This window comes from Erpetoichthys calabaricus, chromosome 13 (assembly GCF_900747795.2).
Source record: "Erpetoichthys calabaricus chromosome 13, fErpCal1.3, whole genome shotgun sequence".
Lineage (NCBI taxonomy): Eukaryota > Metazoa > Chordata > Cladistia > Polypteriformes > Polypteridae > Erpetoichthys > Erpetoichthys calabaricus.
Window position 1 is genome coordinate 58,298,384 of NC_041406.2, and position 12,133 is coordinate 58,310,516.

Genomic DNA, 12,133 nt, shown 5'->3' on the forward strand with positions numbered 1-12,133 from the left:
TCTTTCTGGATTTTTGGGTGCTGGCACATCTATACCATGGAATATTCATCATTTTTTTCAAATTGTACCATGTCTTTGTAATTACTGATTTACATTAGACTTACCAGAGCCAGCGAAAAAACTTGTAAATCCGGCCCACCTTAAATCCCTTCGCACCTCTCCGTCAGCGTCTTTTGCCTTCTAAATGTGTCGATAAGCCGAAGCAGCACGCAGCCTGCTATACCATCCCCCCATCGCCTCAGAACGGGAAAGAAGTTCTCCAGTTCCTTCCTTGATTGATTATCTGGGAATGTGCTACCCAGAATTGTAAGGGGAAATAATTTGATGTGTGTTTTGTGTCTACAACAATCTATGTAAACACATCATTAAAACAGAAACGTTTTTCACGTATTAATAATAAATGACAAAATGTAGGCATGAACTGTATAATGTGTGAAGGCTGATGGCAAAAGATCAAATAAACACTTTCACAAAAGGTGAATGTACAATACGACAGCTTCTGTGGTGCTGTGGTTAGAACTGCCGATTTATAATCTAGAGGTTGTGAGTTCGAAACCAGCTTCCCGGCGAATTTACCATTTTGAGTAGTGAGCTGCGCTTATTGTTATTATACAATAGAAACATGCATTTGATTTGTGTCTGTAACAGCTGGTGTAAATTTATAGGACTTGTAAAGGTTAGGGTTTTTTTTTTAAATTTTTTTTTAACTTTTATTCTCTCAGTCACAATCACGATACAACTACCCACCCCCCACCCCCCGCCCCAGATCTGACGCAGTTCCTTTTTATCTGAAACTGGGAATAACTGTAGATGTGAGTGGTGTTTTGAAACAATGGAACTGGAAATTCACTGATCTGGAAGGATAAAAGCTAACACACAAATGCTGGTGAATCTGCCTCCTTCGTATCTCACCATCAGTTGAATTTTCTTTATTCTGTTTTATTGAGAGTTGAATTAGTATGCACATTATGGGCCATGATGTCAAAGCCACACTGACAAAAAACAGAGACATAGATATATATGATATTTGGAATTATTCATTTTATGACCTGTATAGTACATTTCATAAAACATTGCGGCACAACATTCTTCATATTCATTTGCATGACTTCTTGCGCTTGTAATCACTGACCGCGTTTTTTTTTTTTTTTCGTACTCCAGGACATGCAGAGAAAAGAATAGTAGAGAGAGGTCAGTTCCGTGCTATATGCAATCATCAGATTTAAATATTAACAGTTCACACACACACACACACCCAATAACCTCGTCAGATCGGGTGTGAATTTATACTGGCGCTGTTACTTAGAGTCAGATCAGAAGGGGGTGGGGGTATGGAGAGCGTGAACGTGACTGAGAGAATAAAAGTGGGGAAAAAAAAAAAACTTTTACAAGTCCTATAAATGTACACTGGCTGTTACAGACACAAATCAAATGATTTGTTTACTGTATAATATTAACAATAAGAGCAGCTCACTACTGAAAACGGTAAATACAAGAGGCATTCAGGATCGAACCGGGGGACTCTTGATTACAAGTCAGCAATTCTTACCGCTACGCCACAGAAGCTGTTGTATCATCCTTGAAACTTTTGTGAAAGTGTTTATTTGATCTTTGGACTTGAGGCTTCACACATTATATAGTTTATGTCTACATTTTGTAATTTATTACTAAAATATGAAAAAACGTTTGTTTTAACAATGTGTTTACATAGATTATTGTAGAAACGGAACACACATAAAATGCATGTGTTCCAAATAACGATCTATTATTTCCACTCTAAAACTCCAGCACTTCACTCCCAGATAATCAAGGCATGAGCTGGGAGAACTTTGTGCATGTTCTACAGCGGAGAGGGGATGGAATAGTAGGCTGCTTGCTGCTTGTCTTGATCGGCACATTTACAAGACAAAAGACGCTGACGGAGAGGTGCGAAGGGGATTTAAGGTGGGCCGGATTTACGGGTTTTTTCGTAGGCTCAGGTAATTCTAGTGTTAAATGTTTTTGGTGTGCTTGAACCTTTTCTGGCAATGGTTTGTGCAGTATAAAGGTGTGGATCAGATTTTACAAATCCTTGAGAGTTTTATAAAACATATGTGATATAATCTTTTTAAGAAAAAATCAATCTTATAAGAACAGGAGTTGTTGCTGTAATGGTCAAATAATTTAAAAGTACAGGATGAGTTAATCAACTTTGTATTTTTGTAGGGGAACTTAAACTGATCATATAAAGAACAATACTCACAAGAAAACCTGAAGAGTTGTCCAGGAGACATCTTAGCCTGCAGACAAAATTTCTTTCCAAAAATGGAGAATTTTCTGGAGGAAGCTGCTCTGGGTTATAGTACATTACTGACTGAATAAATCCACTGTCTGCAGCTAAAACAGAAAAACTCATGTTTAGCACATTTCACATTTTCTAACAGGATACCACAAAAAACCCCAAAAACATACAGTGCACGTTTTTGTTCAGTTTGGCCCTAACCATATCTAAGTGAGGACAAATGCAACAATACGTTTTATTATACATAATTTCTTAACCTTCATCTTTCTTCATGAAACAATTTGCTGTAGCTAAACATTTTAAAACAAGCAGAAAACAGTCTGGAACAGATTTTTTTTTTCATTCAATCCCCCTCCTAGATCTACAGTTGTACTAGAATGAACATGTAGAACTCACTTTCACATACCTCTCCTACATCATAAAAGTATAATTCTACTTCATTTCTGTTTGCTTCAACCTGAGGTGCTCAGTTTCCACTACTGTATATTAAGGTAGAAATTTCAAGTATTTATCAAGCACGAAATATGCAGGTAGTTTCTTTTCTCATTATAAAACTACCCTATTTGTGACTTCACTCTCCTTTTTGTCATATTAATAACTTTAAAATGACAATTTTAAAGAGACAGTTTAATGTTAGTAATGGTGATTTTAGCTCCTTTAGTTGAAATTCAGTTTCATAGGCAGTATGCATCTTGATACACATTGCTTAACACAATTAAGTACATGTTTGGGTCACCTATATTATATTTTTGCTGCAAAGTGAAAAAAAGAAAAGCCACTAAATTATTTTTTTCTGACCACTCCCACTCTGTAGTATCATGCCTAGACTTTACACCTTACTTCTGCTGACACTTGCAAGAATATGAAATGCCTGTTGTCATACTGTATCTTTACAGGGAAAAAGAGTAGGAAAAAAAACCACCAAGAGTAAAAGCACAGATTTAAAATCTCTGTGACTGAGTTTACAGACAAAGCCTACATAAGTAGTGACTACAACACCATAATGAGCACCAGAAAGCATTAAGAGACATATCCACTGTGGAGGACGGCCAGGGTCCATGCCCGGCCAGGACGTCCCTTCTACTTGTATTACAGGGGAGCAGCCATGGACTCCTCAATACCTCCCCCGGGACGCTTGGTGGCAGCCTCCCTGGTTAATGATGATGCCTCAGTTTCCCACAGGGTTTCATGGGAGATGGGAGTTCTTCCCAACCCTGTGGGGACCTGGGATGGTCGCCAGGGGGTGAGGCGGAGATAGTTAAGCCCAGCTGGTCTAATCATTGGGCCCACACGGGTGTACAATTGGGAACAGGTGAGCAAGCAACAGGAGCACTCCTGGGGGGGCCATAAAAGAAGCCAACAACCACCACTCAGGACCAGAATCGGGAGGAACAGGACGAGGTGCCTGAGAGGAGTGGTGGTGCCAACGGAAGGATTGCTGTCATTATAAAGAGGTACTTTGGGACTGTGTTATACCTGTGGGGTTCACGGGGAAGACGTGCCCCACAGGTGAAGAAAAAGAAAAGCAGAAGCGGACAATGGCCGACAGTGAGGTGAATCGCATTGCAACTGTAGTCGAGGAACTCCAGGCACTCGATGAACAGATTCAGAATCTTCTGGCCAGACGAAGATACCTCAGAGATCTGAAGGCTCGGCTGTTGGATAAACCGTCCTCGCCATCTGTTATCGGCGTAACAGCAACCCCGCGTTGTGCCGCGCAAGTCACCTTCACCCCCGCGCCTCGTAGGAGCGACACCGATGATGACCTCGGTGTATTTCAGCTATGCAGGCGGGGGTTCAAGGCCAGAACACCTCCATCGGCACAGGCAAGCATCGTAACCCAGAACCGGTTTGACCCTCTAAGCGTCCCCAGTTCGCCTTCAGCTCCTGGTGATGTAATTGTGGTAGGTGATTCTATTGTTAGGAACCTCAATATCACTTGCCCTAATAGAAAATCTTTTGTTTCTTGTTTTCCCGGTGCTCGTGTCCGAGATGTGACGAGACGTGCGCCGGCGATCTACAAGAACAGGGCAGTTGGAGCCATTGTTATACATACTGGCGTAAACGACATAAGGCACCGACAGTCGGAGATCCTCAAGGCAGACTTCACTGCATTAATTAAAGACACAAAGGAGAGGACCCCATCAGCAAAATATTCATCTCGGGTCCACTCCCTCTCGTCAGACGATCAAACGAGTATTACAGTCGTCTGCTTGGTTTAAACAACTGGCTGCAGGGCTTCTGCAAGAATCAAGACATCGGGTTCATTAACAACTGGGATCTCTTTTGGGAAAGACCGCGTTTCTTCAAGCGAGATGGCCTGCATCCGAACAGCTTCGGCGCCCGGGTCCTCTCCGAAAACATAGCGAAGGTAATTCGTTTATCTTGACTATCTATCTCTGCTTTTAACCCCTTCCGAAATGCCACTCCTGTGTTTGGTCATGATAATTGTTTAAAAAAATCTTCCATAAAAGTGCGCAACATAAATACTGTAATAACCAATCTTAATGCACATAGAAAATCTAGGCAATACGGCATAAACGCCAATAATTTAATTAAAGTTACTACTTTAGATGAACAATGTATTAAAACTGTAAAAACAGATCATAGATTAAATAAAAAATACACGCAGAGCGGCGCTAATAAAAATAACTTAATTCCTGTTCCCTATATCAATAACGCACATAGTATTCATCTCTGCTCCTCCGAAACATTGAATATGGCACTATTAAATATTAGAGCTTTAACTAACAAGACGTTTTTTATCAACGACATTATTAGTGAAAAAAAAATAGATTTTATTGCACTAAGTGAAACGTGGCTTAGCTCAGATGGCGCAGCTGTTTTAATCGAATCTGCGCCTCCGGATTACAGTTTTACTCGTGCTGATCGCCAAGGAAAGAGAGGTGGAGGGCTAGCAAACATTTACTCTAGCAGGTTAAAATGTAAAAATATCAGTTTTGGTAAGTTCAAGTCTTTTGAGTATCTCGCCATTGTTATTCAGGGTGATTCTCACGTTCTAGTATTATCCGTGTATAGACCTCCTAAATTCAACGCGTCTTTCTTTGAGGAATTCTCTGACTTGATGTCAATCTTAATTACGAACTATGACGCACTCTTAATAGTCGGCGACTTTAATTTTCATGTAGATAATCAATGTGACCAAAAAGTAAAAGAATTTATGAACCTCCTGGACTCTTTTGATTTGAGACAGCTCGTTAATCAGCCTACACATAAAGCAGGTCATACGTTAGACTTAGTAATTACTAAAGGACTAAAAGTTGATATAAAGCAAGTCATTGATACGGGTCTTTCAGACCATTTTCTTCTACTTTTTAATATAGAAATAATGATAGAAAACACTCATGAGAAGCATATTGTTAAAAAACGCTTCTTTGACTCATCAGCAACTTTAAAACTTACAAACATTCTAACCAATCAGTCCGTTTATAGTGCCAACTATAATAGCGAGGAGAATGTAAATAGTAAGGTGGAAAGATTTAATACTAAAGTGAGGGCTGCTGTTGACATAGTTGCACCTGAAAAGACAGTTAAAAAATCTTCTAGCATTGTTATACCTTGGAAGACCCAAAGAGTGTCTGATTTAAAGAGAACATGCCGTAGAGCTGAGCGTAAATGGAGGAAGACTAAACTAACTATTGACTATGAGATATTAAAAGTTAAAATAACAGAATACAATAACACAGTCCGTCTTGAGAGGCGCTGCTATTTCTCTAAGATTATAAATAACAATGCTAGTAATCCCAGAGTGTTATTTTCGACAATTGATCATCTGTTAAACCCAGGTAACTCAAAGGAATGCCTTCTAAGTACTTCCAGTAAAACCTGTGAGGCTATCGCTGTATTTTTCAATCAAAAAATTAATGATATTAGAAATAACATAGTATATCTCCCCAACACTAAGGATCCCCCGAAATCCCAGTACTCCATAATAAATAAATTAGAGTCTTTCACTAGGATAGATTTACCTGATTTACATAAAATAATTTCTCAAATGAAACCATCCACCTGTGCCCTTGACCCAATACCAACAAATTTTTTCAAAGAAGTATCGGGTGTGCTTATTGATAATGTTCTTGACATAGTGAATTCGTCATTAGATACGGGGGTCTTCCCAGACTGTCTTAAGACTGCGGTAGTTAAACCCCTACTTAAGAAAAATAATCTCGACCCCTCTTCTCTTGAAAATTATAGACCCATCTCTAATCTGCCTTTCTTAAGTAAAATTCTAGAGAAGGCAGTCATTATGCAGTTAAATGAGCACCTCAATAAACATGCTATTCTTGATAAATTTCAGTCAGGTTTTAGAACAAATCACAGCACAGAAACTGCACTCGTTAAAGTAGTAAATGACTTGCGGGTAAATGCAGACAGAGGCCATTTATCTGTTCTCATCCTCTTAGATTTGAGTGCCGCATTTGACACTATTGATCATAATATTCTTAAGAATCGCCTTAGTCAATGGGTGGGCCTCTCTGGCAGTGTCTTAAACTGGTTTGAATCCTACCTGGCAGGGAGAAAATTCTTTGTTAGTTGTGGTAATTATAACTCAAAGACACATGATATTCTATATGGTGTTCCACAAGGCTCTATCCTGGGTCCGCTGCTCTTCTCAATCTACATGCTTCCATTAGGTCAGATTATCTCGGGACATAACGTGAGCTACCACAGCTATGCTGATGACACACAGCTGTATTTATCAATAGCACCTGATGACCCCAAATCTCTTGATTCGCTAACACAATGTCTAACCTGTATCTCAGAATGGATGAATAGTAACTTTCTCAAATTAAATAAAGAAAAAACCGAAATCTTAGTGATTGGCAATAATGGATACAATGAGGCTATTAGAAATAAACTGGATGCATTAGGATTAAAAGTCAAATCGGAGGTAAAAAGCTTAGGGGTAACCGTTGATTGTAATCTGAATTTTAAATCGCATATTAATAAAATCACTAGGACAGCATTTTTTCACCTAAGGAACATAGCAAAAGTTAGACCTCTTATATCATCGAAAGATGCAGAGAAATTAGTTCATGCGTTTGTCTTTAGTCGGCTAGATTACTGTAATGCACTCCTCTCAGGACTACCCAAAAAAGACATCAATCGTTTGCAGTTAGTGCAGAATGCAGCTGCTAGAATCCTTACCAGGAAAAGAAAATCCGAACACATTTCTCCAGTTTTGATGTCACTACACTGGTTACCTGTGTCATTCAGAATTGACTTTAAAATTCTGCTTATGGTTTATAAAGCTTTAAATAATCTCGCCCCGTCTTATATATCGGAATGTCTGACACCTTATATTCCAAATCGCAACCTCAGATCCTCAACTGAGTGTCTCCTTAGAATTCCAAGAGCAAAACTTAAAAGAAGTGGTGAGGCGGCCTTCTGCTGTTATGCACCTAAAATCTGGAATAGCCTGCCAGTAGGAATTCGCCAGGCTAATACAGTGGAGCACTTTAAAAAACTACTGAAAACACATTACTTTAACATGGCCTTCTCATAACTTCACTGTAATTTAATCTTGACACTCTGTATATCCAATTCATTATAATAACTATTCATTCAAAATTTGTACTAACCCCTACTCTCTCTTCTGTTTTCTTTTCCGGTGTCCTATTGGTGGTGGCTTGTGCCACCACCATCTACCCAAAGCACCATGATGTTCCAACAATGATGGATGGATTAAAAGCCAGAAGTCTGTATAACCATCAGCATCAAGTGACTCCGTGAGAACCCTAACTACAAAGAGGACTATTTCATTTATGTTAGGTAGAATGCCCAAAGGGGACTGGGCGGTCTCGTGGCCTGGAACCCCTACAGATTTTATTTTTTTCTCCAGCCTTCTGGAGTTTTTTTTTGTTTTTTCTGTCCACCCTGGCCATCGGACCTTACTCCTTTCTATGTTAACTAATGTTGTCTTATTTTAATTTCTTATTTGTCTTTTATTCTTCTTTTCTTCATTATGTAAAGCACTTTGAGCTACTTTTTGTATGAAAATGTGCTATATAAATAAATGTTGTTGTTGTTGTTGTATTTGTGTTGATTGTGTTAAGTGCTTGTGGGACTGTGTTGAGCCTGTGGGACACGGGGAAGACATGCCCCATGGCTGAAGAGAAAATAAAAAGATTTGTGTTCAATTTATACGTGCCTCAGTGTGAATCTGTGCCGGGTCGGACGCTTATATAGCTCCTTATTCACACCACTAAATTATATTAGTTATTTAATTCACTAATTAGCCTCTCTTATACTTCTGCAAGTTTACTACTACAATTTCTTTAATACTATTGAAGTAAATAAACATATTCTTATGTCGATCTCTAATAGATACATATTGAAAAAATTAATTAAATGTATGGTATAAAACATAATAGGAATTAATTAACAAACGTATGAAGTGATTACAATGTAACGTTGTTGTATCATAAAATTATCACCTCTTAAAATGGATAAGTTACTGAACATAAAGAAGAAAGAGTAGGATAACAAACTTTAAAATGAATATAAACTTTCTAAAACTTTTTTTTACTGAAACACTTGAGCAATCACTGATTTTAATTATTAAATTGTGCTATTATTTTTTCCCAAGAAAGACAGATATACTGTAACTAAATTTTCTCACACTGTGTGAAAGAGTAATTTAAATTGAAGCATACTACTGGGTATTCTTCTTCTAAAAGCTCCAAATCTTGAAACTTTGATTTAACGGTTACATAACATTCTCTAACCCTGTTAATCCAACTCAGTGTTGTGTTGTTTCAAGGAGGATAGAACCTAGCTCTCTGAAAATTACTTAAGCATTCTGAAATCTTAATGAAAAAAAAAAGAAAACCGGTAATAATTTACATCGGTTAATTTCACTCTTTAAGCCTAAAGACTTCAATTTTATTTCTTCGATAGACAGATGAAGAAGATGAAACTCTCCTTACAGAATGACCTTAAAAATGCCAGTATGCTGCTGACTCAATAAGGTTTCCAATTTGTAATATTTTATTTATTCAAAGATAGAATTACACCAAACATTCTCATTGTTATTTCGGCCAAATTTCTATCAAACATGTTTTCTTTTAATTTATTCAATATGTTGCGTATGTTTTGACATATTAATAAAAATGAAAGAAAACTGAAATTATTCACTACTTATTTTTTCCTTTATCTGCTATTGGTGTGACTAAATGTTTCTATTAATCTAATAAAGCAATATGTTAGCATCTATATTTTGCAAAATGGTCCTGTGTAGAGAATCTTACCAGCTATTTTTAATTTAATTGATTTGGGAGCATAATCTCCCCCCTGCTCACTTTACTTCCTGGAAAACTATACTGTATTTAAAAGTATTTTCATCCAAAAATTCAACCTACCAATATGTTCAATTTAAAATTGTATACCAGGTACGCAATGGAATATAGTGTGATATCAACAAGAGTGTGCACAGTCTGTGGATCTGGTGAGGTCACATACAACTTGCCCTGCTGCTTGTATGCATATCTAATGTTTTGTGGTGTTTCCTATGGCTCCTACCAGTACCAGCTAGGATGTTTGCATAGGCAGGCTAGGGTTCAACTATTTTCCTAGTCTTTTGTGAAATAAAATAATAAATATGCCTGTTTGCATGGGGGTTCAAACTGCTCACCTTGTCCTGAGTCTGTCTGTCTCTCTCGTATCTGGGTGCTCATTACAATAAAATCCCTCCAGATCTCATTGCATTCAAGTCAAGACAATTTCAGCTTAAGCACCACCTGCAACATCCAGTAAGTACATAACGACAGGCGCTACATTTAGAGGGTCTACAGCAGGTTGCACATAATTTGGTGTCTAAACTGCAGTACAATGACCCTTTAATAGATGCACATATATTTTTCTGCATTTGTCACCATACTTTTTTTGTTGGTGCAGATTTATAGGGGCCTTTTTGTACCATGTGCTTTTGTCATGTTACTGAATCACAGTGCAAAAAGTGCAAAAGGCATTAATGGTGGTCATGATTAGGGAGGCCAGTGATTTGATGCTAGTCTTTTGATTATTAACCTCTGGACATTTGGTGCTAGCTATTGAGGGGAGGGCATCTGTTCCATTCCACATACAGTGGAACCTCGGTTCACGAATGTCTCACAACACGTACAAATCGGTTTACGACCAAAAAGTTCGCCAAACTTTTGCATCTGTTCACGACCACACACTCGGTATACGAACAAGCCAGTTTCCCTTTTGGTTTGTGCGTGCTGATGATTTCCGCACGTGTTCAGTCTCTCCCTGTACTGTACATTGTTCTAGGTGCATCATGCAGAGGGACTCTCCCTCAAAACTGTAACCTCCTCTCAACCCAGCTTCCTCCTGTGGTATAGCGGGTCCACAGCTCCCATCAAAAAGGCCAGTTTTAATAAATAAATAAATAAAGCCGATGCAGGATAATGACAGCGAAGGCTCCCGTACAGCTGAGAGAGAGAGAGAGCATGGGCTCGCGTGCTGCTGAGAGAGAGAGAGAGAGAGCAGGCTTGCGTGCTGCTGAGAGAGAGAGAGAGAGAGCAGGCTTGCGTGCTGATGAGAGACAGAGAGAGAGAGAGAGACAGAGAGCAGACTTGCGTGCTGATGAGAAAGAGAGAGAATATGGCAGTGCTCACGTGCTGCTGAGACAGAGAGAGAGAGTGAGTGAGAGAGAGAGAGAGAGAGAGTGCATGCAGCTGAGAGCGAGCGAGTGAGTGAGCCTGCATGTGCAGCTGTGCAGGGAGCCTGGGTGTTTGTGTCAGTGTTATTCAATGTTTTTACATTAGTTTACTATTACACTGTGCATTCTGTGGTATAATTAACTATTTTTGTGCTTAAAAATCTTTAAAGAAAATATATTTACATACAGTTCGTAGGGTCTGGAACGGATTAATTGTATTTACATCCAATCCTATGAGGGAAATTACTTCAGGTCACGACCAAATCGGGTTACGACCAGAGATTTGGAACAAGTTATGGTCTTGAACCAAGGTTCCACTGTAGATCTTGTCTTTTACTAATTACCTATTTTCCACCACAGAGCTACATTTGAGTTGGTTGAATGAGAGGGGGTGTTGGTATGTGTATTGCTATTTTATTGATTTTTTTTTTTCTGGGCTATAATTGTTATGTCACTTGACCTTACACTAGTTATAATTCCTTTTTGATCTTTGTTATTTATATTGAAAATTATGAAAATAGAGACAAAGTGCAAAATAAACAAACAAGTCCTATAACCCTCACAATCCATTCCAGGGATGTGGGTTTCAGAGGCTATCCAACCAGAACAGGGCAAAAGGCTGAAAAAAAGGGCTTGTCAGGGTTCTAGTCCATCATGGGGCCCACTCTCACTCACACACGCACATACGTACACACATACCCCATATTCAGATTTGCAAGTGCTAATTAATATAAACTTAATTTAATAAATACAAAAAAAAGTTGAGCAGGTCTGGCTGTAATACTTTGTATAAAATGGGACCTGCAAAGCTATTCAACTATGACAATGTGATGGTTTGGGTTAGCTCCATGCCCCCATTTGCCTTTGGGAAGCCTCTTGCTCCCAGATTGTTTCAGTAATCGAAATGAGCCAGGCAAATAAGGACACACATCCAACCAATATGTAGACAAAAATGAGTTAGTGCTTTTATTTAAAATCATTTCAAAAAAATGTGAACAGTGCAGTGCATCATCTCTTCAATAAATAAATAATCCATGAAAATAGTGTCAAAGTGAAGGTTACTAGCAGTAATAAATATATTCCATTAAAAACAACAAGGTTAAAACAAAGAAGAAAGACAGTTCCTTTAAAACAGTCATGAGTCCCAGTGCTGCCATCTCTTCAGC

General features: G+C 38.5%; 1 protein-coding gene across 1 annotated transcript in view; it reads right to left on the minus strand.

The window, feature by feature from the left end:
• The window catches only part of LOC114663345 (aryl hydrocarbon receptor-like), a 206,666-nt gene that overhangs the window by 65,583 nt on the left and 128,950 nt on the right, over nucleotides 1–12,133 (minus strand). Inside the window, 1 exon segment of the mRNA XM_028817017.2 lies at nucleotides 2,243–2,376. Within this exon segment, the coding sequence (XP_028672850.1) occupies nucleotides 2,243–2,376 (134 nt within the window).